Source organism: Nannospalax galili, unplaced genomic scaffold (assembly GCF_000622305.1).
Source record: "Nannospalax galili isolate Female #2095 unplaced genomic scaffold, S.galili_v1.0 scaffold529, whole genome shotgun sequence".
NCBI classification, from domain to species: Eukaryota; Metazoa; Chordata; class Mammalia; order Rodentia; family Spalacidae; genus Nannospalax; species Nannospalax galili.
Window position 1 is genome coordinate 1,793,371 of NW_008360309.1, and position 22,443 is coordinate 1,815,813.

The following is a 22,443-nucleotide window of genomic DNA, read 5'->3' on the forward strand; positions in this document are numbered from 1 at the left end:
AGAGGCAGGCGGATCTCTGTGAGTTCAAGGCCAGCCTGGTCTACATCAGGACAGCTGGGGCTACAGGGTGACTCTCTCAAAAAGACCAAAAAAAAAAACCAAAAAAACAAAAACCAAAAAACAACTTACAACCAAAGGTAGAAATGTAATCCTACCCCAGTGTGGGGTGTCCCTGATGATAACTTGTCACAACAGTGCTTGGCTTTGAGCCTTCAAGGCTGAGCTTTACAAACCATTTTCCTTTATAAAGCCACAGCCTCAGGCATCTCACTAGTCATGAAAACACTCCTTGGAGGATTTGGCTGGATCTAACCATCTTTCTCAAAATTGTCTTTTCTAGTATTTTTGCGACAGGGTCTTGCTTGGTAGCTCAGATTTGCAGTGATCCTCCTGCCTCAGACTCCTATGTGCTGGGATCACAACCTCAGCTAACATGTCCTGCTTGGTAGTACAGGTATGTTGGGCTGCAGCAACCATCAGGGATGGTCAGACACTGGGCTGTGTCACTCCAACCTGGACACAAGGCCACAGCAATGTCCTATGAAGCCTCACATCTGGCCAGGGACTCTACTACTGTCAGGCCTGTGCAAACAGGGTCTCAGGTTGGGAGAAGTCAGGTGAGGTCTGACTTGGGCAAGGTCATTTTTTTCTGCCCCCATCCTGGGGCTGCTGTCCCCCAGAACTGGCTCCCATCACATCATCTGGGGGCCTGTATCCATCTCAGCTTTTGATTCCCTCATCCATAGGCCCTGCTTTCCCATGCCCTACATCATTGGCACAAAGCAGGAGGTGCCAAGCAAAGGCCACAGGTGTCCTCTGGGGTCTGGCCAGCACAACTTACCCCACCCGTCCTGCCTCAGAATGCAGAAGAACAATGGGCAGATGGAAGACACTGGGCCCCAGCAGGGTGAGGGACTTGGTGTTTTATTTCTTAAAACCAAGAAATGGTGTCTGCATGTTCCGACACCTGTGAGGTGGCTGGGGACACTGCTGTCCCCAGCCTTTAGGGTCTGGACCCTCAGGAATGAGGGAGAGCCAGGGTGACCGAGATGAGCCCCTGTGAACCTGATGGAGACATGGGAGCCAGTGGGGTGGACTGACCAATGTCACAAGCAGCAGGTCAGCTATGCACAGTGGTGGTGGGGACACACATCCAGAGTCACCACCAGAGAGCACCTGAAGTCATCACAGCTCTTTCTCTGTAGCGGTGGGGACCACCCTCAGGGTGTTGCCTCCTCCTGGAGGTCCTAAACAAACATGAGGCTGGGGCCAGCAGTGGTGATATCCAAGTGGTCAGAGTCAGTCCTGGAACTTTTGAGGGGAAGAGGAGGAGGGAGACCCATCAAAGACAGAATAGTGCAAAACAGTCATCCACCTAGATCAGGCAGCATGCTGCACACCTGCATCCCAGCACAGGCAAGCTGAGGCAGGGGGATGGGGACTTTGAGGCCAGCTTGGCCTCCACAGTGAGACCCTGTCTCAAAACAAAGTGAAGTTTCCAGTTGACTGGGAATCTGCAGGGCACTGATGTGAATGTGCTGCAGCTAGTGTCCACAGGGGAAGGTGGCTATGTGGTGTCCATTGGCTCCATGAGGAAACCATGGGTAGGTTCCTAAGGCACAAGGGGGTTGGTGGGAACTGCACTCTAGATCATGGTTCCTGGACACTGGTCCCTGTGCAAGACACAGTTGCCAAGATACATCTGTGGGGCTCCTGGCAGGCCCACAGAAAAGAGATGGAAGAAGAGGCCTAATGGATGGGGAGAGGGATGTGGGAGACGGACACCGGGCCTGCACGTTCCAGTTCCCACTCCTGTGGGTAAAGCTGGGCAGATGGCCAGGCAGGAGGGCCACTGGGGCAGGAGTCTCTGCTCAGGAGTCCAGGTGCAGCAACTGCAGCTGGCCCATCAGAGGGAGAAGTCACCAGCACAGATACGAGTGTAGACGGCATCGTCCAGGGGCAGATAGCCCCCCTGCTTTGGGTCCAGGAAGAACAGCCGGTCTGAGATCTGGTGAGGGTCAAAGCCCTCACGCTGCAGCTGTGTCTTCTGGATCTTGAAGGTGCCTGTTGGGGAGGAGGGAGGAGCCTTGGCCACCTGTCTTCAGACCTACAGCTTCCAACCCTCACATTCCTAGTACTGTAAGAAAATACTAGCTCCTCACTCATCTCCCACAGGGTGGCTCATAGCCCAGCGACCTCTGGGCTTTTGTTAGAGCACACCCGTGTTCACTCATCAACTCACTGCTATAGCTTCTCTGTGCCAGTGTCAGAGCTAAGTAGTCTCAGCAGACTGTGCACCCCACAAAGCTAGACTTGTGGGCTTTTATTGTTCTTTTTGTCTTTTTGAAGCAGGGTCTCCCTGTAGCCCCATCTGGCCTGGAACTCACTATGTAGACCAGGCTGGCCTTGAACTCATAGAGATCCGCCTGCCTTTGCCTCCCAAGTGCTGGGACTACAGGTGTGCACCACCACGCCCGGCTTTATTGTTCTTTTTAGAGACACCGGTCTTACTTTGTAGCCTGGGCTGTCCTGGAACCCACTATGCAGCCCAGGCTGGTCTCAAAATCAAGGTGGTCCTCCTGTCTCAGCCTCTTGAGTGCTGGGTGAGCCACCATACCTGCTGAAAACAGACTATGGGCTGTTGACAAAAAGTGCGCTTCACGGCTGGGGCTCAGTGGGTAGAGTGCTTGTACCTTAGTGGGTAAAGTACATGTAGCTCAGATGTAGAGCACTTGCCTAGCATGCATGGGCCCCTCATTCCATCCCCAGCACCACACAGACCTTGTGGTGGCACACATTTGTCATCTGGGCATTTGGGAAGCTGAGGTCAGAGGATGGCAAGTTCAAGGACAGCCTGGGTTACCATGGGGAGACCCTGCCTCAAAAATAATAATTGGGCATGTGGCTCAATGGGAGAGAGCCAGCACAGCATGCTTGGGGTAGGGGGTTTGATCATCAGCACTGCAAGAAAAGCATAAAAGAAAAGAGGGAAGTGCTGTACAGCCAACACAGTGGCGAAAGACAGGAACAGGCAATTCAGGGAGGACCACGGGACTGGGTTGATGGAGGTCAGAAGAAAGGAGAAATGAAACAGCAAACAGAACATTTGGGGACACCTAAAGGGGAGCTGGGTGCAAACACCCACCAGTAAAACGGCCCCGTAGAGCCCACCGAGGGAACCCTCACTGTCACACAGAGGCCTGAATTCCACCAACAAGTGGTTCCTGAAGGGCAGAGAGGGGGCTGTACCTGTGGTATCCACCTGGGGCAGGAGGCGCAGGAAGATGGGCCGGGCATAGGATGCCAGAACCTTCTGCAGCTCCTCATACATGGAGTTAGGGTCCAGCTGGCTGTGGGGGTCCGCAATGGCAGCCATGCCTGCTTTCCCCTCTACTCCTGGAGAGGGAAGTTCAGCTGAGACCACCCCACCCACCTGCAGGTCTCCACTCAGCAACCCTCTTCCAGCTGGGATGTGATAAAGATCCCTGCTTCCGTCCTGCTCCCCAAAAAGTGTCACCATCACGACCCCCTCTTCTGCATAACAGGACTAAGGTTCAACATTAGTAAAGAGAGCGGACTCCCCAGCCAGTGTTCTCCCCAGTCTGCCATGTACAAGGCGTACTTCCCAGGGGTATGGTACCTCCAGGTCCCTTCTGGGTGGGCTGCCCCATAGTTTCTGCACCCCACAAGCCCTCTTGCACCCTCAGCTTGCCTGGCACAGCGACTCCATACACGGCCACATCGATCTGGCCCAGCAGGTTGCTCAGCACAGCCTCCACCTCGGTGGTGGACACGTTCTCCCCTCGCCAGCGGAAGGTGTCCCCGCTGCGGTCTCGGAAATACATGTAGCCCAGTTCGTCCATCACCAGCACATCACCTGCGGAGAAGAAAGGGTGGTGGGACTACGGCTCGCATTATGGCAGCACCAGCCAGCCCAGGTGCGCAGGCTCACCTGAGAGGTAGGCACTGTCGCCTTTGCGGAAGACACTGTGGGCGATCTTCTTACTGGTGGCGCTGTCGCTAACGTAGCCGTCGAAGCGCCGCAGAGGATCCTGCTGGTTGATCTGACCGACTAGGAGGCCGGGCTCCCCTGGAAGAGGCGAAGGTGAGGCGGAGGTAGGTGCAGAGGGACTCTGGCGACGGGGCAGGGCCCCCCAGCTCCCCCGGACCAGCGGGGCGCCACGCTCACCGGGCTGGCATGGGATGCACAGGCCCTGGGCGTCCCGCAGCGGCTCCATCGTGTCCTCATTGACCTTCACCAGGCGGATGGGGTACACGTGTGTGAGGATGCGGCTGTTGAAACCACAGGAGCCAACCTGGGGAGGAGGAGGCCGAGGTGACCTGCCTGCCGGCTGGGGATACTAGGACTGCCCCTAGCGGCCCTCCAGCTGTGCCGTCGGGTGAGCGGCCAAGCCGGGAAGACGGCCCTGAGCACAGCCCTCATGCGGGGACATCACGACTCCTACTGGAGTCCACAGCAGAAGCCCAGGTCAGGGAGGCCCGGCACGCGCCCACCTTGCCGTCCATGTTGGCGATGCTGCAGTTGCACTCGGTGGCGCCGTAGAACTCGCCGATCTGCCGCACACCGAAGCGCTGCGTGAACTCCTCCCAGATGGCCGGCCGCAGGCCATTGCCCACCGCCAGGCGCACGCGGTGCCGCCGCTCGGCGTCACGCACTGGCTGCCTCAGCAGGTAGCGGCAGATCTCCCCGATGTACTGCACCACCTGGGGGCGGGCGGACGGGCTGGCTCAGGGCGGGGCCACACTGTGGGGGGAGGGCTGGGGCGGGCACACAACGGATGGAGGTGCTGGCGGGGGCGGGGCCGGGTGTGATCTCGGGGAGCCCCTGGAGTGCCCTCATAGTCTTTAGCTCCTTTCGCATTGTGTTTTTTCCTTTCCTTTTCTCCCCCAATAATTCTCTCTGTTGGGGCGGGTTTCTATGCAGCATTTTACAGATGGAAAAACTGAGGCTGACAGTAACGACCAAGGTCATGAGCTGGTAAGTGGCTGGATTCGACTTTGAAGCCAGGTACCCTGTACCCAGTTGGAATGAACCAGCGACATGCCCAGGTTTAACCCCCAGGTTGGTCACAAAGCATCCCCATCATCTGCAGAAAGGGACCCAAATTGCCAGGGACCTGCATTCTATTGCCTGGACTGCCTCTAGACACTGTGTAGACAACAACCGTGCCCTACAGCTGTGATTGGATGGGCATGTGATCAGCGCCAGGTCAAGGAGCATCAGCACTGGGTGGAGGGACTACTGGGGCTAGAAAGGCCCTGCACACCACAGACAAGCCTCAGCCTCCCCTTTTCATGTTTTTTTTTTTTTTTTTTTTTTTTTTGAGGCAGGGTCTCACATAGCCCAGGCTGGTATAGATCTTCTGATCCTCCTGCCTCAATCTCCCAAATGCTGGGGTGGCAGGTGTACAGCACTGTGCCCAGTCTGACCTGGGGTCTTACCACCTGTCTCTCATCTGGTCCCACAGTCATTAGCCACCACACCCAGCTTACTGCGCAGCCTTGATGGAAGGTTGAAAAGCAGCTGGGGAGGCTCCTGGAGAGGGGCAGTACCCCTCCTCCACCACTGCAAAGGGAAGCCAAGGAGAAGACTGAGGAGACAAAATGCAGGGCTGGGGACGTGGTTCAGTTGGCAGAGTATGTGCCCAAAGTGCAGGGTGCACAGGACCACAAAGCCATGCATAGCCTCGGCTACATGAAAGCTCCAAGCCAGCCCCAATTACGTAAGTGTCTGAGACAGCGAAAGCGAGAGCGAGAGAGACCTCCTAGATCAAATTGTACCTGAAGCCTGAACCATGGGCCATTCTGTTTCTGTTAAGAAAGCCTTGTCTTGGGGCTGGAGAGACGGCTCAGCAGTTAAGAGCACTGACTGTTCTTGCAGAGGACCCAGGTCCAAAGCCCTCTTCTGACCTCCACGGCATTGCGCGACACGGGTACACTCACATACATGCAGGCAATACATTTGTACACATGAAATAAAAAAATAATAAAATATTTTTTAAAAAGCCCTGGGCTGGGTGTGGTGGTGCATGCCTTTAATCCCAGCACTTGGGAGGCAGAGGCAGGCGGATCTCTGTGAGTTCGAGGCCAGCCTGGTCTACATAGTGAGTTCCAGGCCAGCTGGGGCTATGGGGAGACCTGTCTCAAAAAGACCGAAAAAAAAAAAAGCCCTGTCTTTACGAAAGCCGAGACCTTGGTGAGGGTTTTGATCTCTTACTATTGACAAAAACCCCACCTATACCCACGGCTGCCCTCCAAACTCTCATCAGTGTAGTCCCAATGCCTGTTGTCCAAATACTCAGGAGGCTGAGACAGGAGGATCCTGGGCCTCGACCATCCTAAGCTGCCACATTAGACTCTCAGGAACTACACAGAACAAAACTCATCTGCCAGGTGTTTCTGCTACCATGTCCACATTCCCTGGTGCCTTTATTGGAACATGGCCTTCCAAGCACCTTCCCCTTTCTGTCACCCTCCTCCTGTCGCCAGGCATCCTGATACCCCACATACTGTAACCCCAGCGTGGGGAGGCACAGACAGGAGGGTCCCTGCAGCTCACTAACTAGCCAGTCTAACCAATCAGCAAGCTCTGGGTTCAGTGAGAGACCCTGTATCAAAAAATAAGCCGGACAGGGACAGAGAAAGACACCTGACATCAATGTCTGGCCTCTGTACACACTCGTGTACAAAATTCACCAAGAAAGCAACCATCCCAGGCCTGGGGTGTGGCTTTAGGTACATGCTACTCCAGCCTTGAAGGTCCTGGGGGATGGAGAGAGGATGAAAACAAGCAAGCAGGCAGCCAACCACCATTTGTCAGAGCCAAAGGCTCCAGTGTGTGACAAGAGGCTGGAAGAGGGGTCAGGGACTGCTAAGGGGGGTGAAGAGTTCTGGAACTAAGAGAGGTAGAGTGCATGGCATGGTGTCACTGGACTGTTGGGAGCCTGGTAGTGAACCCAGGGCCTCCACCTGAACTTAGAACCAGAGCCTTGGCTAGGGTGCTGGGCTGGAATCCAGGGTGCCTGCACTAGGAAGCACTCACCAGGAGCACGACACGGGTACACTCACAGACATGCAGGCAATACATTCATACATATGGAGCCCAGCTCCAATCTTCTGTGTTTTCTTAAGTGACTCCTTTGTATCTCAAATACTGAGAAGCAGTTTTCCCCAGGAACACTCCCTCTCCAAGCAGGTGGTAAAACCCTCAGATGCCAGTAGAACACAGCCTTCCCCTTCATGGGCCTTCAAAGCTAGCCATCCTGCCTTGTCCAGTATGCCTGTGACCTGGGCAAGCCCTGAGTCACATCTGCCACCTGGTAATTAGCCTGGGCCCTGGACACACCCAGCTGTCTCTCCCCAGCACGCCTTGCACCCCAGCTGCAAAGAGCAAGGTCTTAATTCCATTCACTGTCACCCAATGCTAGGGATGGTGCCCAGGGTCTAGCGTGTGCTGGCAGTGGTCTACCTACATCACCCCTGTGTGCTCTTAAAGCCCCAACTTGGGGCTCTCCCTGTCCAGAGAGGTGACCTCACTCATGTCCTCATGTCCCATTTGGAGCCCTGGAACTGCTCAGGCACCCTGGCCTCCATCCCAGTTGCATTACACTACCTCAGTTTCTCTGACTGTAAAATGGGTACAATGCCTTGTCAGTATCCAATTAGGAGAGTCCAAAGACTACCCTGCATGACAACAGGAGTCCAAGGGGAACACCTGCTGTCCTTCTTTTCCTCAGGACAGCTCCCCCAAAGATGGGTAGACACTTCACCTGGCCCCACTGGGAGGGGTGGGGCCTAACTAGATGGATGTCACTTAGCTAGACAGAGCATGACCTGAATGGGAGAGGTGGGACCTGGTGGTCAAGGTTGTCATAGCTAGGCTATAAGAGGTGTGTAGGACCCTGGCAGGAGGGGCCAGGACTAGAAGATCCTGAACCCTGAGTGGGATTGGTGTCTGGAGGGGTAGGATTCAGTCACACATGGTGAAGGGGAAGCTCTAACATTGGGGGCAGGGACCCTGCAAGTTGGGTTGGGGTCTAGGCATGCAGGTAGGGGGATCTATAGTGGAGGCAGAGCAGAGGTGGGGGATATCTCTGACCCATCTTGAGCCCAGAGCAGGATTGGCTTCTGGAGGTGCAGGGCCTACCGTGCAGTTGTACTTGACACAGTCATCCCAGAAGCGGCTGGCTGAGAACTTCTTTCTCAACACCACTGTCAGCCCATAGATAACACACTGGCCCACGCCCATAATGTTCCCTGTGGAGATGGCGGCTGTGAGCTGTGAGGGGCCCTGGGGGGGGTCCCAAGCCCCCCTGGGCCACACAAATACCTGCCGAGTGGTAGAGTGGCAGGCAGTCGTAGAGCACATCATTGGGCCGCATGCTGTAGGAGTGGTGGCCAAAGGCAGCAATGCGGTAGTACCTACGGGCGGCAGCACGGTTGGCCCTGGGTCCCAAGTACAGCAGGCAGCACATGCCCAGGGTGTGGGAAAAGTGTGACGGCACTGGGGCATCACAGGGGCCTGGAGGTGACAGCACTGGTCTGGGGACACAGAACCCCAGGCCCCAGCAGGCAGGCTCTCTGAGGGCCCAGCACTGCATATGCAAAGGTCCTGAGGCCTAAAGGGGCCTGGTGGGCTGGAGGAGGGGCCAGGGCCAGGGAGGGCTGAGGACAAAGGGAAGGCACATGGGATGGCAAGGCCTGGACATGACCAGACAGTGGGTTTCACTCTGAGAGCCAAAGCAGCCCAGGAGGTCACAGACTTTACGATTTAAAACCCTCAAGGGGCAGAGCCAGGGAGGGGCAGGGCCAGGGAGGGGAGGAAGGAGGAGAAAAGTGGACACTGGGGGACACTGGTAGCTTAGCTGGATGTGGGACAGGAGGGTCTGGGACACCAGTGGGGGCGATGGGGTGTTGAGGTGCCTCACAAGTCAGACCTCCAGGGGCTGGGGACACTGGGGACAGCTGGGAGCTCTGAAGCATCTGTGGGCCCCTGCTCACCTGCTCTGCACCACAATGGCTGCCTTGGGGAGCCCGGTGGTACCCGAAGTGTAGATGTAGAACAGCCGATCTGCAAGCGAAGGTAGCTTTGGGCACTGAGTCTGGAGGGTTGGGGTGGGGGCAGATGGGAGGGGCCCCCTTTTACTCACCATCCATACCCTTCCCTGGGGCCTGTGCCAGAGGTGTGGTGGGTGCCTCGGCCAGCATGGGGTCCAGGAGCTGCGTGTCTGGCAGGACACTCTCAGGCCGCACATCTCCAGAGCAGAACTTGAGGAGGCTCTTTCCCAGCTGCCCGTTCACCTCCGCCACAGCTGCAGGGACACAGGCTCAGGGTGGTCATCATCCAGCTTCCAGGCCAGCGTGGCCCTTCCCTGGGCAGCCCCACGACCCCACCCACCTGGTGTCCACCCACCCCGGTCTCACCAGCTGCCATCTCCCCGCCGTAAATGAGAGCTTTGGCGGCTGACGTGCCCAGGCAGAAGGCCAGAGGCTCCCTCCTTAGGTTGATGTTGAGTAGCGCGGCCACCACACCAGCCTTAGCCAGGCCCAACCACAGCCCCACGAACTCAGGCCGGCCCTCCAGGAACACGGCCACCACATCGCCCTTTGTGAAGCCCAGCTGGTGGAACAGGTTGGCCACTGCATTGGAATAGGCATCGAGTTGTGCAAAGGTCCAGCACACACCACTGCTTGCGTCCACCAGTGCCAGGCGCTCTGGCTGTTGCTGAGCTACTGCCTGAAAGATGAGTGGGATGGTGTCCCCGGCACGCCGGTGCTGCCGAAGCTCCATTCGCACCCGGATCAGAACGGAAAGGCCGCTGTGGAGGAGGGTACTGGATCACTACCCTGAAGCTGCCTGGAGCCTCAACATCCCCCTTAGGGGACTCTGGGCAGCTAGGGATCCAATTAGATCATACATGTTTAGTCCTTTAGTGGCTAATATCCCCCAAGGAAGGGATGCCAAGGGCAGGGGACATTTACCAATGGGCCAGGAAGCTGGTGGATCTCCAAAAGCCAGTCAACATGCCCTCTCTCTCAGCTGGACTGGAGCCCTCGGGGGCTCCAGCCAGATCTTGGGGGTGGAACCCAGGGGCTCCTACATGCTCAGCAAGTACTCTACCAGAGCCACGCCCTCAGCCCCTCACGGGGGGATTTCAGGCAGAGAGGCTTTACCCATGATCCATGTCCCCAACCCCTCACTGGGGGATTCTAGGCAGGGGCTCTACTCCTAATCCACATCCCCAACCCCTTACTGGGGGATTCTAGGTAGGGGCTCTACTCCTGAGCCACACCCCCACCCCTTCACAGGGGATTCTAGGCAGGCACTCTACTTCTGAGCCACTCTCCAGCTCTCTTCTCACTGATTGTTTTGTTTTGTTTTGTTTCTTTTGTCTTTTTGAGACAGGGTCTCCCTGTAGCCTCAGCTGTCCTGGAACTCACAGGCTGGCCTCGAACTCACAAAGTTCTACCTGCCTCTGCCTCCCAAGTGCTGGGATTAAAGGCATGAGCCACCAAGCCTGGCCTCTCTTCTCACTGTTTTAAGAAAAGATCTCACCATGTAGCCCTGGCTGGCCTGGAACTCACTATATAGACCAGGTTGGCCTCTAACTCACAGAGATCTACCTACCCCTGCCTCCTGAGTGCTGGTCTTTTTTACCTTTTTACTGATTACCCAGACTGACAAGGAAATAAGCCTCCATAGCTACAGTGCCCGGGTTGGCAGGCCTGGCCACCAGGTAGGTTTCAGTTCCCCTCCCTGACTTTCTGAGCACGTAAGTCCCTTGCACACCCCACCTCGATCCACAGACTGACTCCAGCTCTGGACTAGTCACTCTCTCTGCCCCATCCAGCCTCACAGTCCAGTCTGGAGCCATGCAGGGCCCTCCCCCTTCCCCATCTCTGACTGGCACCAGTCAGAGAGGCTGAAGCATTTCACATGTGGGGAAGGAGCTGCTCCCACAAACATTCTAGCAGGTGGAGACTAAGGGAGGGAGGATAGGAGCAAGCTTCAAATGAAGTATGTGTCAACCCCACTGAGCCCTCCAGCTTCCATGTTGTTCTGCAGCACGCCCCTCCTGTCCCCATGCCTCCCTGTGCCCTGGCATCAGTCTTTCCCTCCTTTACTCTACAGCACAATGGCCCTCTGCTAAAGCACAGTGAGACAAGAGACACCGAACCCACCAGCGCCTCAGTTATCCCTTGCTAGCCCCTTGCTGTAGCCCAGGCTATCCTAGAACTCAGGGCCTTAAGCTAGGGAAGGCTGAGGTGACAGGTATGTGCCACCAGGCCCGGCTGCCTCAGTCTAACTCTTCATCCCCTGCCTTCCTCCTCCTCTCACCCCCCAATTCTTCCCCCATCTGTCCATTATCTCCATGCTCCTCTGCTCCCTCAAGCCGCCAGGTACCCAGAGCACCAGGCCGTGTTCTGGACACCAGAGGTCCTACCCTCCCTCCAGGGTCACAAACCTCTGGGACGCTATGTCCTCACAGGAGGGAGCTCAGGGTAGGTGACAGGGGAGGAGTGACAAGTCAAAGTGAGGGCTCTTGAGAGCGGCAGAGTCTACAAGGGTGGTACAGCGGCAAAGCTACGGCTGTATAAAGGCCCTGAAAGCGCACGGGTACTGAGGGTGCACACAGGACCTGAGGGAGCGCAGACACTGAGGAGGAGCACGAGTCCTGAGGGGAGCACTACCTCACGGTTTCTGCAGTGCTGTGATGAAGCCAGAGTCTCATACATGCCAGGCAAGCTCTCTACCAACAGATAGTACCCTAGTCTTCCGATTCGTCTCCCCTACCTGCTGGGCCCATGTGGATGAGACGCGGGTGACAGAGGAAGATGCCTGTGCTACACTCATCCCTGTATTTCCCCATCACTTGCTCACTGCAGTTACAACAGCTTTCTTGGGGTCCCCTGAACACACTCCCACACTCCCACAGGCTATGCCAGCAGCGCTGTCCCTCCACATCCAGAAGACCCCTCCTCCAAGCCCTGGTGCAACTGTTCTGGTGGGCACTCCAGGACCCACTGTGCACTGCCTCATCTTCCTCCCCCTGGCACCCTGGTCCTCGCAAGCCATGGACAGCTGACTTGTTTCTCATCCTATCTTTGCTGTCTTTCTGAAGAGACAGCAGGAATAGAGTAGACACAGGGTAGACCTGTTATCCCAGCACTCAGGAGGCTCGGGGAGTGTGAGGTCAGTTAGGTACAGATTTTGTCTCAAAATACAAAAAAGGAAAGAAAAAAGGAAGGGAAGGGAAGAAGAGAGGAGGGGAGAGGAGAGGAGGGGAGGGGAGGGAAGCGAAGGAAGCTCCCCGCACGTGGGTCAGCCTCCCTGGACCTCAGTATGTGCCACAAATAACCCCAGAGGGACAGCTCTGGTGCCTACAGAGCAGATCAGTCTGGAACCCTATAGCCCTTGAGAGTAGTTGCAGGTGGGACACAGCCATATGTGACTCAGGTCTCCTGAGCACAGGGTTGGTAGGGTCAGCAAGACCAACCTGAAGCTCCTGGGGTGGGCATGAGGGGATGCGCTTCTTTTCCCAAGGGCCTCATGCTGGAACTTCAGCTCAACCCAACAGTGCTAAGCTGAGACCTGGGGGCAATAGGTAAAGCCCAGGCCCTGAGAACAGATTAGTGGCACCAGAAAGAGATAGGAGTTCAAGGCCAGCCTCAGCTACACAGTAATTTTTTTAGGCCAGCCTACGTTACTACATAAGACCATGTCTCAAAAAAAGTTTAATTTTTAAATTTTTAAATTAAAAAAAAACAAGTTTTTGGAGACAGGGTCTCTCTGTAGTCCCAGCTGGCCTGGAACTCACTATGTAGTGAGTTCCAAACTTAAAGAGATCCACCTGCCTCTGTCTCATGAATGCTGGGATTAAAGGCATGTGCCACTACACCTGGCAAAAAAAAAAAAAAAATTTATGGTTCTAGGGATTGAAGCTAGACCAGCAGCACTCTACGGCTAAGCCACACTTCCTGCCTTATTTTTAATTCTTTCACCATTCCTCAAGTTCTTTATAACCTCTACTCAAAACCTGCCCCACACACCTGCTCCCAGTCCCATCTCCTCTCCTAATTAGATACTGCTCAGGGGAGGCCTCGGAAGTCCTGGCATCAGATATATCTGTTCTGCCTGGTTGCGTGACCCTTGGTGAGTAACTGCCAATCCCTGAGCCTGCTTCTCCTCTGTAAAGTGGGGCAGACATCCCCATCTAACAGACACTGTGGAAGCTGTCCAGTCTGCCAATCCCTGAGCCTGCTTCTCCTCTGTAAAGTGGGGCAGACATCCCCATCTAACAGACACTGTGGAAGCTGTCCAGTCTGCCAATCCCTGAGCCTGCTTCTCCTCTGTAAAGTGGGGCAGACATCCCCATCTGACAGACACTGTGGAAGCTGTCCAGTCTGCCAATCCCTGAGCCTGCTTCTCCTCTGTAAAGTGGGGCAGACATCCCCATCTGACAGACACTGTGGAAGCTGTCCAGTCTGCTTTCGGTAGTTTATTTTCACACAAGCTCTCACTAAGTTGTCCAGGCTGGTCTTGGGTCCTCACTGCAGATCAAGCAGGACTTGATCTTATAATCCTCCTGCCTCAGCCTCCCAAGTGGCTGGGAGGACAGGTTTGCACACAATGCTTGGCTTTTGAGACACGATGTTGCTAAGTAGCCCAGGATGGCACCTGAAACCCCGTCTCCACCTCTGAGTGGGGCAGGGCAGGGGGGCCTGCTCTGGCAGCTCTGGCCAGTCTTTCCCACCAAGTTTTTTGTCGTGGGTGTTTATGTCTCAGCAATTCCCAGACACTGAGATGCCCAGGAGACACTTTGAAGGACAGGGCTCAGGGCCTTTTGGTCAATAGCCAGCAGTCGGCTTCCTGGAGGGCTGTGGCCCAGAGAGCTGGGGGTGCCCTGTCACCTCATGAGGGACATGTCCTGGCATCCTTCTGAGATCTTTCTCAGGCCTTGTGATAAACCAACAAAGGATTTTCCCTGGGTTCTGGGAGTCTTGGCACTATAGGCAACAGAGGTCCCGGAAAACTGCAGGGAAAAAGCAGGTAACCAGACGTTGGGAAACCCTGCTGCTAGGGTTGTAGTCCTCCATGTCCGGATAGCTCTAAGGGGCTCGGCGCCAAATGGAAGGACTCCCCTTTTCAGCAGGGGGCCTCCTGCTCTCTTCCTGACTTACCTGGAAAGCGCCACCAAGCACAGATGCCTGACCTTATTTGGAACAAGACCTTTGGCATAGTTACCTGGAGTAAAAACTACCCCCAGGTTTTTTCTATATGATAATCAGGCATTGCCTGGTAGTCGGAGGATAGGAGCCCACTGCCACATGTAAATAAAGCATACTATGAGCACCTATCAGCTGAGGCTTTGGCTACTGCCTCCACACTATAATTTCTCTAGTTCTCCCACTGAATAAATGGGGCTGTTTCACTGAGTCTGGAACTGTCTGCATCATTGAACCTGCCTCCCCGGAAGGACTTTCTTCCCTCAGTGCTCACTGGCCATCCTGACCCCGCTCGTCGCTTCTGCTCCCCTTGTCCTCGTGGACCGGTGGCCAACAACCCGCGAGGAGAGGGAGTGACCCCACAGCCAGACATGAGGGAGGGCCCATGCCTGTCATCCCAGCACTGGGGAGGCTGAGGGAGGAGGACCATGGGTTTGATAGCAGCCTGGGCTACACAGCAAGAGGAACTGGGACTCAAAAAAACAAAATAGATCACCAGGCGTGGTGGCACAGCCTGTAGTCCCAGCACTTGGGAGGCAGAGGCAGGCGGATCTCTGTGTGTTCAAGGCCAGTCTGGTCTACATAGTGAGTTCCAGGACAGCTGGGGCTTACAGGGAGACCCTGCTTCAAAAAGACCAAAAAAAAATTATATATATATGGATGTCAGTGTGATGGAACACACCTTTAGCTCAGTAGTGGGGAGGCTGAGGCAGGTGGAACCTGAGAGAACCAACATTCAACATCTAGCAGAGAGCTCACACCCAGGAATTCAGGGACAGGAACTCTGAGGGAAAGAGGGGAGCAAACTATCAGTGCTTCCCTTTAAGAAAATCGACTGCTGGCCTGGGGGTCATGCCTGGATTCCAGACAGTCAGGACTGATTTGGAATGAAGTCAGAAAGTCAAATCTCTCCACTCTGCCAGTGTCCACAAGTGACAGCTCTGGCTCACGGAAATACTCTAGGGAGCAGCCCAGTTCACAGTCTCTGAATGAGGGCTGAGTGCATCCTAATTGCAGTCAAATTAGTTAATAGGTATTTTCTTTTCTAAAATGTGTTTTAGGGATTGGAGAGATGGCTTAAAAAACAAAACAAAACAAAACAAAACCCAAAATAGCCAGGCATGGTGGCACATGCCTTTAATTCCAGCACTTGGGAGGCAGAGGCTGATCTCTGTGAGTTCAAGGCCAGCCTGGTCTACGTAGAGAGTTCCAGGCCAGCTAGGGCTACAGGGAGACCCTGTCTCAGAAAGACCAAAAAAACAAATAAAAAGGTTTTATTTTGGGCTGGCAAGATGGCTCAGCAACTAAGAGCACCTGCTGCTCTTGCAGAGGACTGAAGTTCGAGTCCTAGCACCTACATGGTGACTAACAACCCTCTGTAATTCATTTCAGGGGAATCCAATGCCCTCTTCTGACTCCACGGGCAATGCACAGGTGTTCTTAACACACATGCAGGCAATACACTCATACACATAAAATAAAAATAATAAAATAACATGTTTAAGTTTTTTAACCTTTAAAAAAGATCTCCATTTCATTATTAAAATGCACAGTTTCATACAGAAAAATTCATTTTTAATGCAATTGACATTAAGCTGTCTGCACATGCATTTCTAATTTCTATATATCTGATTATTACTAGTCACAGTTGGTTACTTTCTGAGCTCCTTGGCATCTGAGCATGGATATAAAGTCGTCAGGTAGATTTCAATGGTAATGTTTTTCACAACTACTAATTATTAAGGAGGAAAATGTTTAATATTTTATGTGTATGAGAGCTTTGCCTGCATGTATGTAAGTGCACCACATGCATGCAATGCTGGCAGAGGCCATAAGAGGGCGTCAGATCTCCTGGAACTGGAGTTATAGACAGTTGTTAGCTACCATGTGACTATTGGGAAGCAAACCTGAGTCCTCTAAAAGAGCAGCCAGGGCTCTTAACTACTGAGCTGTCTCTCTAGTTCCTAATTTTAATTTTCTTACATTTATTTATTGGTGTGTGTGTGTTGTGCCACCACATACATGTGGAGGTCAGAGGACCACTTGCAGAAGTCTCCACCAACCATGTGAGTCCTGGGATTGAACTCAGGTCAGGCTTAGCAGCAAGTGCCTTTACCCACTGAGCCAAAGTAGAGAGAAACCTGAGTCACCTGTGCCTCTTCCCGCCAGCCTGCAGGCTCCCACACAGGCACACACAAGCATCCTGTCCAGTCTGCTAGGGCCGAGTTTGGGGCAGTTCTGTGCTTCGGCTGGTTATCGAGCTATTGAAATGTTCCACACACAATGACAAGCTGCCAGCTTTGACCTGAGGTACGAGAACACTATGGGCTTTGCCCCATGGCGAAGATGTGAGGGGAACAGCTGCCCACAGACTGTTACCATGCATGCTGGGAGCCAACACTGTGCTGAAAGAGGCACAGTTAAAGAGAAATGCAATGTACTCCAACTGGAATAAAAACATCCTGAGCATGGTATGGCAGTGCACACCTATCACCCCACACTCAGGTGAGGCAGGACTTGGGGTTTCAGACCTGTCTGTACTACACAGCAAGATGCTGTTGCAAAACAAAATTGATTCCACACCCACACTGCAGTCAGATCCTGGCAGCCTGAGGCACTGGTCTAAGTCTTGTAGGGTGTTAGTGGAAGCAGTCTGGACTATGGGATCCCCCAACAAGAAGTTCCTGGGGCAAGCCCTGGGACCATGGCCAAGGTCTAGAAATGAACTGAGAGTGACTCCACAAGGTAGAACGGTTAATAACAGAGAAACTAAGAAAAAAAATGCCACAGCCATACATAAAAAGAGTGGCTCAAGAGAAGATGATTGTCCTCAAATCTGTTAAACACCTACTACGTACTACCCATTGTGATCAGTTTACAGCTGTTGTAATCCTAATTTACAAGATGGTGGATGAGCTGTCAGCTCAGAGGTTTAATGTGTGATGTCACACAGGAATAAGGACAGAGTGACCCAACACTGAAGCTCCCTCACAGGTTCCTTGGTACAGATGCCCATGGCACAATGCATGCACCTCAAAGGAAGCACACCACCTAAGGATATAAGTCAGAAATTAAGGTGCTGGGGCAGCCAAATTCCACAGTCAGATCCCAGGGTCCCGCCCCTGCCCCCAGCCCATGGGCTGTCAGGATGTGCACATGAGAGAATCTACTGTCGGCCTGGCTCTGCCCTAAGGACTCTTGAAGGGGCCGGGTGTCAGCCACGGAGATAGGGCCACCACCAGAAACAGCTCAGCTAGGAGGCTGGTTTGGAAGTTGAAAATGGGGACTAGACCATGACTGGTGAGGCTCCCAAGGCAGGCAAGCTTCCAGCAGCCCTGTGGGCCTGTCTGACCCTCCTCAGGCTCCCCTCCCTCCAGCCCGCCCACGCAGCCAGACAGGGATCCGGTGTTTTGTCCCCACTGCATGCTGGGGTGCTGAGGTTGGCAGTAGACCAAGCCACCCCCACACCCAGCACAAAGAGACCCCTGTCCGGCCTGGCCCTTCCCAGGGCCTCTCCTGTCCCTCTGTCTCTTTCATCTGTAGGTCACAGGATTCCAGGGCAGGAAGAAATCAACAAGCATGTGACCAGATTGCTGACAGCAAAGCAAGCCCGTTAGGAGAAGCAGGCAGAGCTCAGGCAGATGCTCAGACCCACAGAGAGGCTTGACATAGCTGGACATGGGGTTCCAGCACTGGGGGCCTGGGGCAGAAGGAGCAGGAGTTCCAGACCAATCTGGGCTAGAGTGAGACTTTGCCTCAACACAAACAAACAACAAACAAAAACTAAAATGAAGAAGAAAAGATAACTCCAAAGGCAAAGCCTGCTGCAGTCAGGCTTAAAAGTCACTCTGCCTGTACCTGCTGATGGCCCTACCTGTGTGATACTGGGCACATTACACACCCATGTTCTGCCTTACTCTGCTCTTAAAAAAATATTTAATTTTGCCAGACATGGTGGTGCATGCCTTTAATTCTGGCACTCAGGAGGCAGAGGCAGGCAGATCTCTGTGAGTTTGAGGCTAGCCTGGTCTACAAAGTGAGAACCAGGCCAGCTGGGGCTATAGGGAGACCCTGTCTCAAAAAAACCAAAATTTAAAAAAAATTTATGTACAAGTGTGAGTTCCTGCATGTGTATATGTGTACCACATGTGTGCCTGGTGTCCAGAGGCCAGAAGAGGGCACCAGATTCCCTGGAACTGGAGGTATAGATAGGTTAGCTGCCATGTGCGTGCTGGGAACCAAACCCAGGTCCTTTGCAAGAGCAGCTAGTACTCTTAACTGTTGAACCATCTCTCTAGCCCCAATTTGCTTATTTTTAAGATGGCATTAATGGCATGGTGGCACTTTACTGTCAGCCCAGCACTCAGTGGGGGGGGGTAGGGGAGAAGGAAGGAAGGAAGGAAGGAAGGAAGGAAGGAAGGAAGGAAGGAAAGAAAGGGTGTACCCCTTTAATCCCAGCACTCAGGAGACAGAGACATGTGGCTCTTTGAGATTGAGGCCTACAGGGAATCCCTGTCTCAAGAAATAAATAAATAATAAATAAATAAAAAACTTAGTTATGGGCTGGAGAGATGGCTCAGCGGTTAAGAACACTGGTTGTTCATGGTTCGAATCCCAGCACCCACATGGCAGCTAACAACTGTCTCTAACTCCAGTCCCAGGGGATCTGGCAGCCTCTTCTGACCTCCATGGGCACTGCATGACACAGGTGCACTTATCTACAAGCAGGCAATACATGCATACACATAAAATAAAAATAATAAATAAAATTAAAAAAAACAAAAACAGCCGAGAGTGGTGGCACACGTCTTTAATTCCAGCACTCGGGAGGCAGAGGCAGGCGGATCTCTGTGAGTTCAAGGCCAGCCTGGTCTACAAAGTGAGTTCCAGGACAGCTGGGGCTACAGAGAGACCCTGTCTCAAAAAGACCCCCCCCAAAACAAACAAACAAACAAAAAACTTAGTCATGTACATGCTGGGTTTGTTTGTTTTGTTTTGTTTTGTTTTTAAGCCTGTCTCACTTTGTAACCCTGGCTGATGTGGAACTCACTGAGTAGCCCAGGCTGTCCTGGAAACAGAGATTGCCCTGCCTCTGCCTCCAAATCTGCTGTCACTCTTAACTGTATTTTCTGACTTGTGCTGTTGCTTTGCTTTGAATAAAGTTTCTTTGCTACTTTGAGGAAGAAAAAGAAAAAAGAAAAAGTCCAGGAGGTGGAAGGCTGGGGAAGGCCACTACAAGGAGAAGAAAAAGTTAGAACCAATCAACTTGTGGGGTCCTCTCCAGGCCACATCACCCTGTCCCCATCTTCAAACCTCAGGGTCTTTACCCTTACAGAGAACTCGTCTGTTTCCTTGCAGAAGGCCTGTGAAGGACCCCACCTGCCCCCACCGGAGGCTGATCCTGAGACTGAGAAGCACAGTGGTGCTGAGGTCGCCCCAGGAATATCCCCAGAAGCTCCTCTGGGCAAAACCCTGAGCACCCCATGTTTTCTGCATACCATGACGCCCCCAGAACACCCTGCCTTCACAATCAACCTAGTCCTGGAACATATGGTGACCTGCCTACAGACCCTGAACACACCCTTAAGTTCCACAAGAAGCTCAAACTCTCAGAATGCACGCAGTCATGCAAAAGCTATCTAGAGACTCCACAAGCCCTTTGTCCATGACTCCCCAAGCAGCCACTTCACCCCAACCCTAAGTTCATCCCAAGAGGCTGGGCAGCACGCAGAGATAGGGTGTCACTCCACTGCACGCTCAAAGGCCTTTCGGTCACCATAGCTCCAGAGGGATCCCTAGATCCTGCAATGTCTACCAGGTGCCCAGACATGAGTGGTGGTCACCTTGGTTCCCTACAGTCCCCAAGTCCCAATCACTCCCCTCCACAGACTGGGGTTCTGTCGCCTGCAGGGCCTCATGGGGTGCCCCAACTTGTCACTACGCAGTCAAGCCCCACATCCACCGCAAGCCCAACCCTCATCTATAAAACCAACCCCGGGTCCCAAGGGGACCCTCAAATGGCCCTGCTCACCCTTGCTCGCTCATGGCCCCGCCTCCACGGCCCCTGACCCCTGACCTTCGACCCCGCCTACTTACAAGAGGTCCCGCCTCGCTGTCTTGCAGACAATGCGCAGGAAGCGCCAGCCGCCGCCGCCCACGTACACACCGAACGCCGCCGCCGCGCTCCAGGTCCACGGGAGCCCGAGCAGCCACAGCAGCGCCAGCGAGGCCACCGAGACAGTGCCCGCTCCTGGAGCCCGCATCCTGCGGAGTACAGTCTGAGGCCCCGCGCATGGGCCCCGCCCCGCCAGGCGCCGCCCACCTGACCACGCCCCCGCATCGCTCAGTCAGGTTCTGCCTTTTCAAGCCCGTAGCGCCCGCAAACCCCTACCAGTTTACTGTGAGCAAGGCCCCACCCCAGGAGCGGGCCCTCGCCTCAGGCCCCGCCCCAAACCGTGACCCGGCTCCCACTGCCTCAGCTCCAGGCTCCGCCTCCTCCTCACCTAGTCGCCCAAACCCAAACCAATTTAGTTTACTAGGTGCCATGCCCCGCCCAGGCCTAGGATAGGCTACATCCCGTACAGGTCCGCTCACAGTGGGTTCCTCCTTGCTGTCAAACAACGGCAGGCCGACCTTACCTCATCCCAGCATTTGCCCACAAGAAGTCAATGGCCCCGCCCCCATGGCTTGACCATGTGGCCAGAACAAGTGCCAAGTTCCAGCCCTGCGCTTCGGCTCCCCAAGCCTGGCCTTTGCGCCCACGCACACGCCCCGGCCCTTCACAGCTATAGGTCTAGGCCCCGCCCCTATGTCTCCTCACCCCTGTCCTGTGTCCCGCAGCACACCTCCACGTGCTGTCGCAAAGCCTGTCCTGCCTCAGGTTTTCCTCCAGATGCCGTCTCTATCCCCTAACTAGCACCCTGCTCACTAGGCCACGCCCCCAATTGGACTCTAGCTCCGCCCACGGCGCGCACTTCAAGCTGGAGCCCTGCCAAACTGAGTCAGGCTCCTCCCCTAGGTGAGGCTTATGGCCCCGCCCACCAACGCCCGCCCACTCTAATGTAGGCCCCGCCCCTAGTGCCTGACCTGGCTGGCATTCGAAGTCCTGGTTACCGGCCTCCCGCGCTGCCTTCAGGCCTTGTCAGTCATCGCCCAAGAAGAGGACAGCGACTCCGGCCCTCCTAACGCCAAGCCCCGCCCCCAGGCCCAATTCCTCCAGGCCTAACGCTCCCAGTCCCTCACTGCGCACTACACAGGTCGACCCTCTTCCGGAGATCGTGACCATAGAGAGGACGTGCAGGCCAGAGAGACCACAGTCAAAGAGACGGGGAAGGAAGAGCGGCCGGCGGAGGCTCCGTGCAGTCTCTAAGACAACAGCACGGCTGGGTCCCGGTTGCAGGGAAAGCATGTGGGTGTGGCGGAAGGGGGCGTGGCCCTGGGCGTGGCTTTGGCGCGCCCGGCCCCAGATGGTATCTAGGCTCCACCCTCCCTGTTTGAGGATCCCGGCTCTGGCCCCCCCGCCCACAGGAGTTGCAAACCTGACCCAGCTGGTCCTAAATTCGAGCCCTACGGCTTTTTCGCTCCCAAACGTTTACGCATTCCAGGCTTCTGGGGAGTTGCATTCATACCCTAGAGGTCTCAGAGGTCTGTCTTTGGAGATCAGGGACTCTCACCCCCCTAACTCCAGCTCCCCAAAGCCTGGCGAGTTGAGGCTCCGAGTCACAATCCAGATGCCCATCGTGTTCCGACACACGAGACCCCACGAGCCCTTGTTGCCCCCCCAGGAGACCCCAAGACTCCTTGTTTCATCCAGAAGACCCCCAGCCCTTGTTGCACCCCAGAAGATCACAGCCTTATTGTAACACCTCAGGAGACTTCCTGAGCCCTTGTTTGCACCCCAGAATGCTAAGTACCCATCCAGAGGCGCCCCCGGCCCTGCCCTGCCCTCCTGCCCTTGGTACCTGCTGTCAGGCTGACCTGCGCACGCTTGCAGACTCCTACCCTCGCAGATCGCTCGTGGCTCTCGCAGAAGCTATGGCAGAAGCAGGTGAACCGGGAGGCCTAGACAGCCTTTGGAGCTCAGCCCCAGCCAGCGGGTCCCTTCAGGGAATGTGTCCCTTGGAGAGTCTTGGGCGCTTCTCCCAGTGCAGTGCCCCTGCGTGCCTCTTCCCCGAGTCCCTCCTTCTTATCCACCCT

General features: G+C 54.7%; 1 protein-coding gene across 6 annotated transcripts; it reads right to left on the bottom strand.

Annotated features, from left to right (window-relative positions):
* Positions 1–888: 888 nt before the first annotated feature.
* Slc27a1 (solute carrier family 27 member 1) lies at positions 889–22,443 on the bottom strand. Of its 6 annotated transcripts, none has more exons than XM_008824598.3 (13): positions 22,225–22,443; positions 20,344–20,511; positions 9,445–9,839; positions 9,171–9,332; positions 9,022–9,091; positions 8,351–8,442; positions 8,168–8,277; positions 4,516–4,725; positions 4,190–4,316; positions 3,953–4,090; positions 3,713–3,877; positions 3,250–3,396; positions 889–2,064 (listed from the first exon to the last, which is right to left on the bottom strand). In XM_008824598.3, the coding sequence occupies exons 2-13, from the start codon at positions 20,508–20,510 to the stop codon at positions 1,907–1,909; spliced, it is 1,941 nt and encodes a 646-aa protein (XP_008822820.1). In that variant the 5' UTR covers position 20,511; positions 22,225–22,443; the 3' UTR covers positions 889–1,906. The 6 variants fall into 6 exon arrangements, with proteins under 6 accessions (XP_008822820.1, XP_008822818.1, XP_008822817.1 ...); XM_008824596.3 differs by having other exon boundaries at positions 22,209–22,443; XM_008824595.3 differs by lacking the exon at positions 22,225–22,443 and adding an exon at positions 21,334–21,643.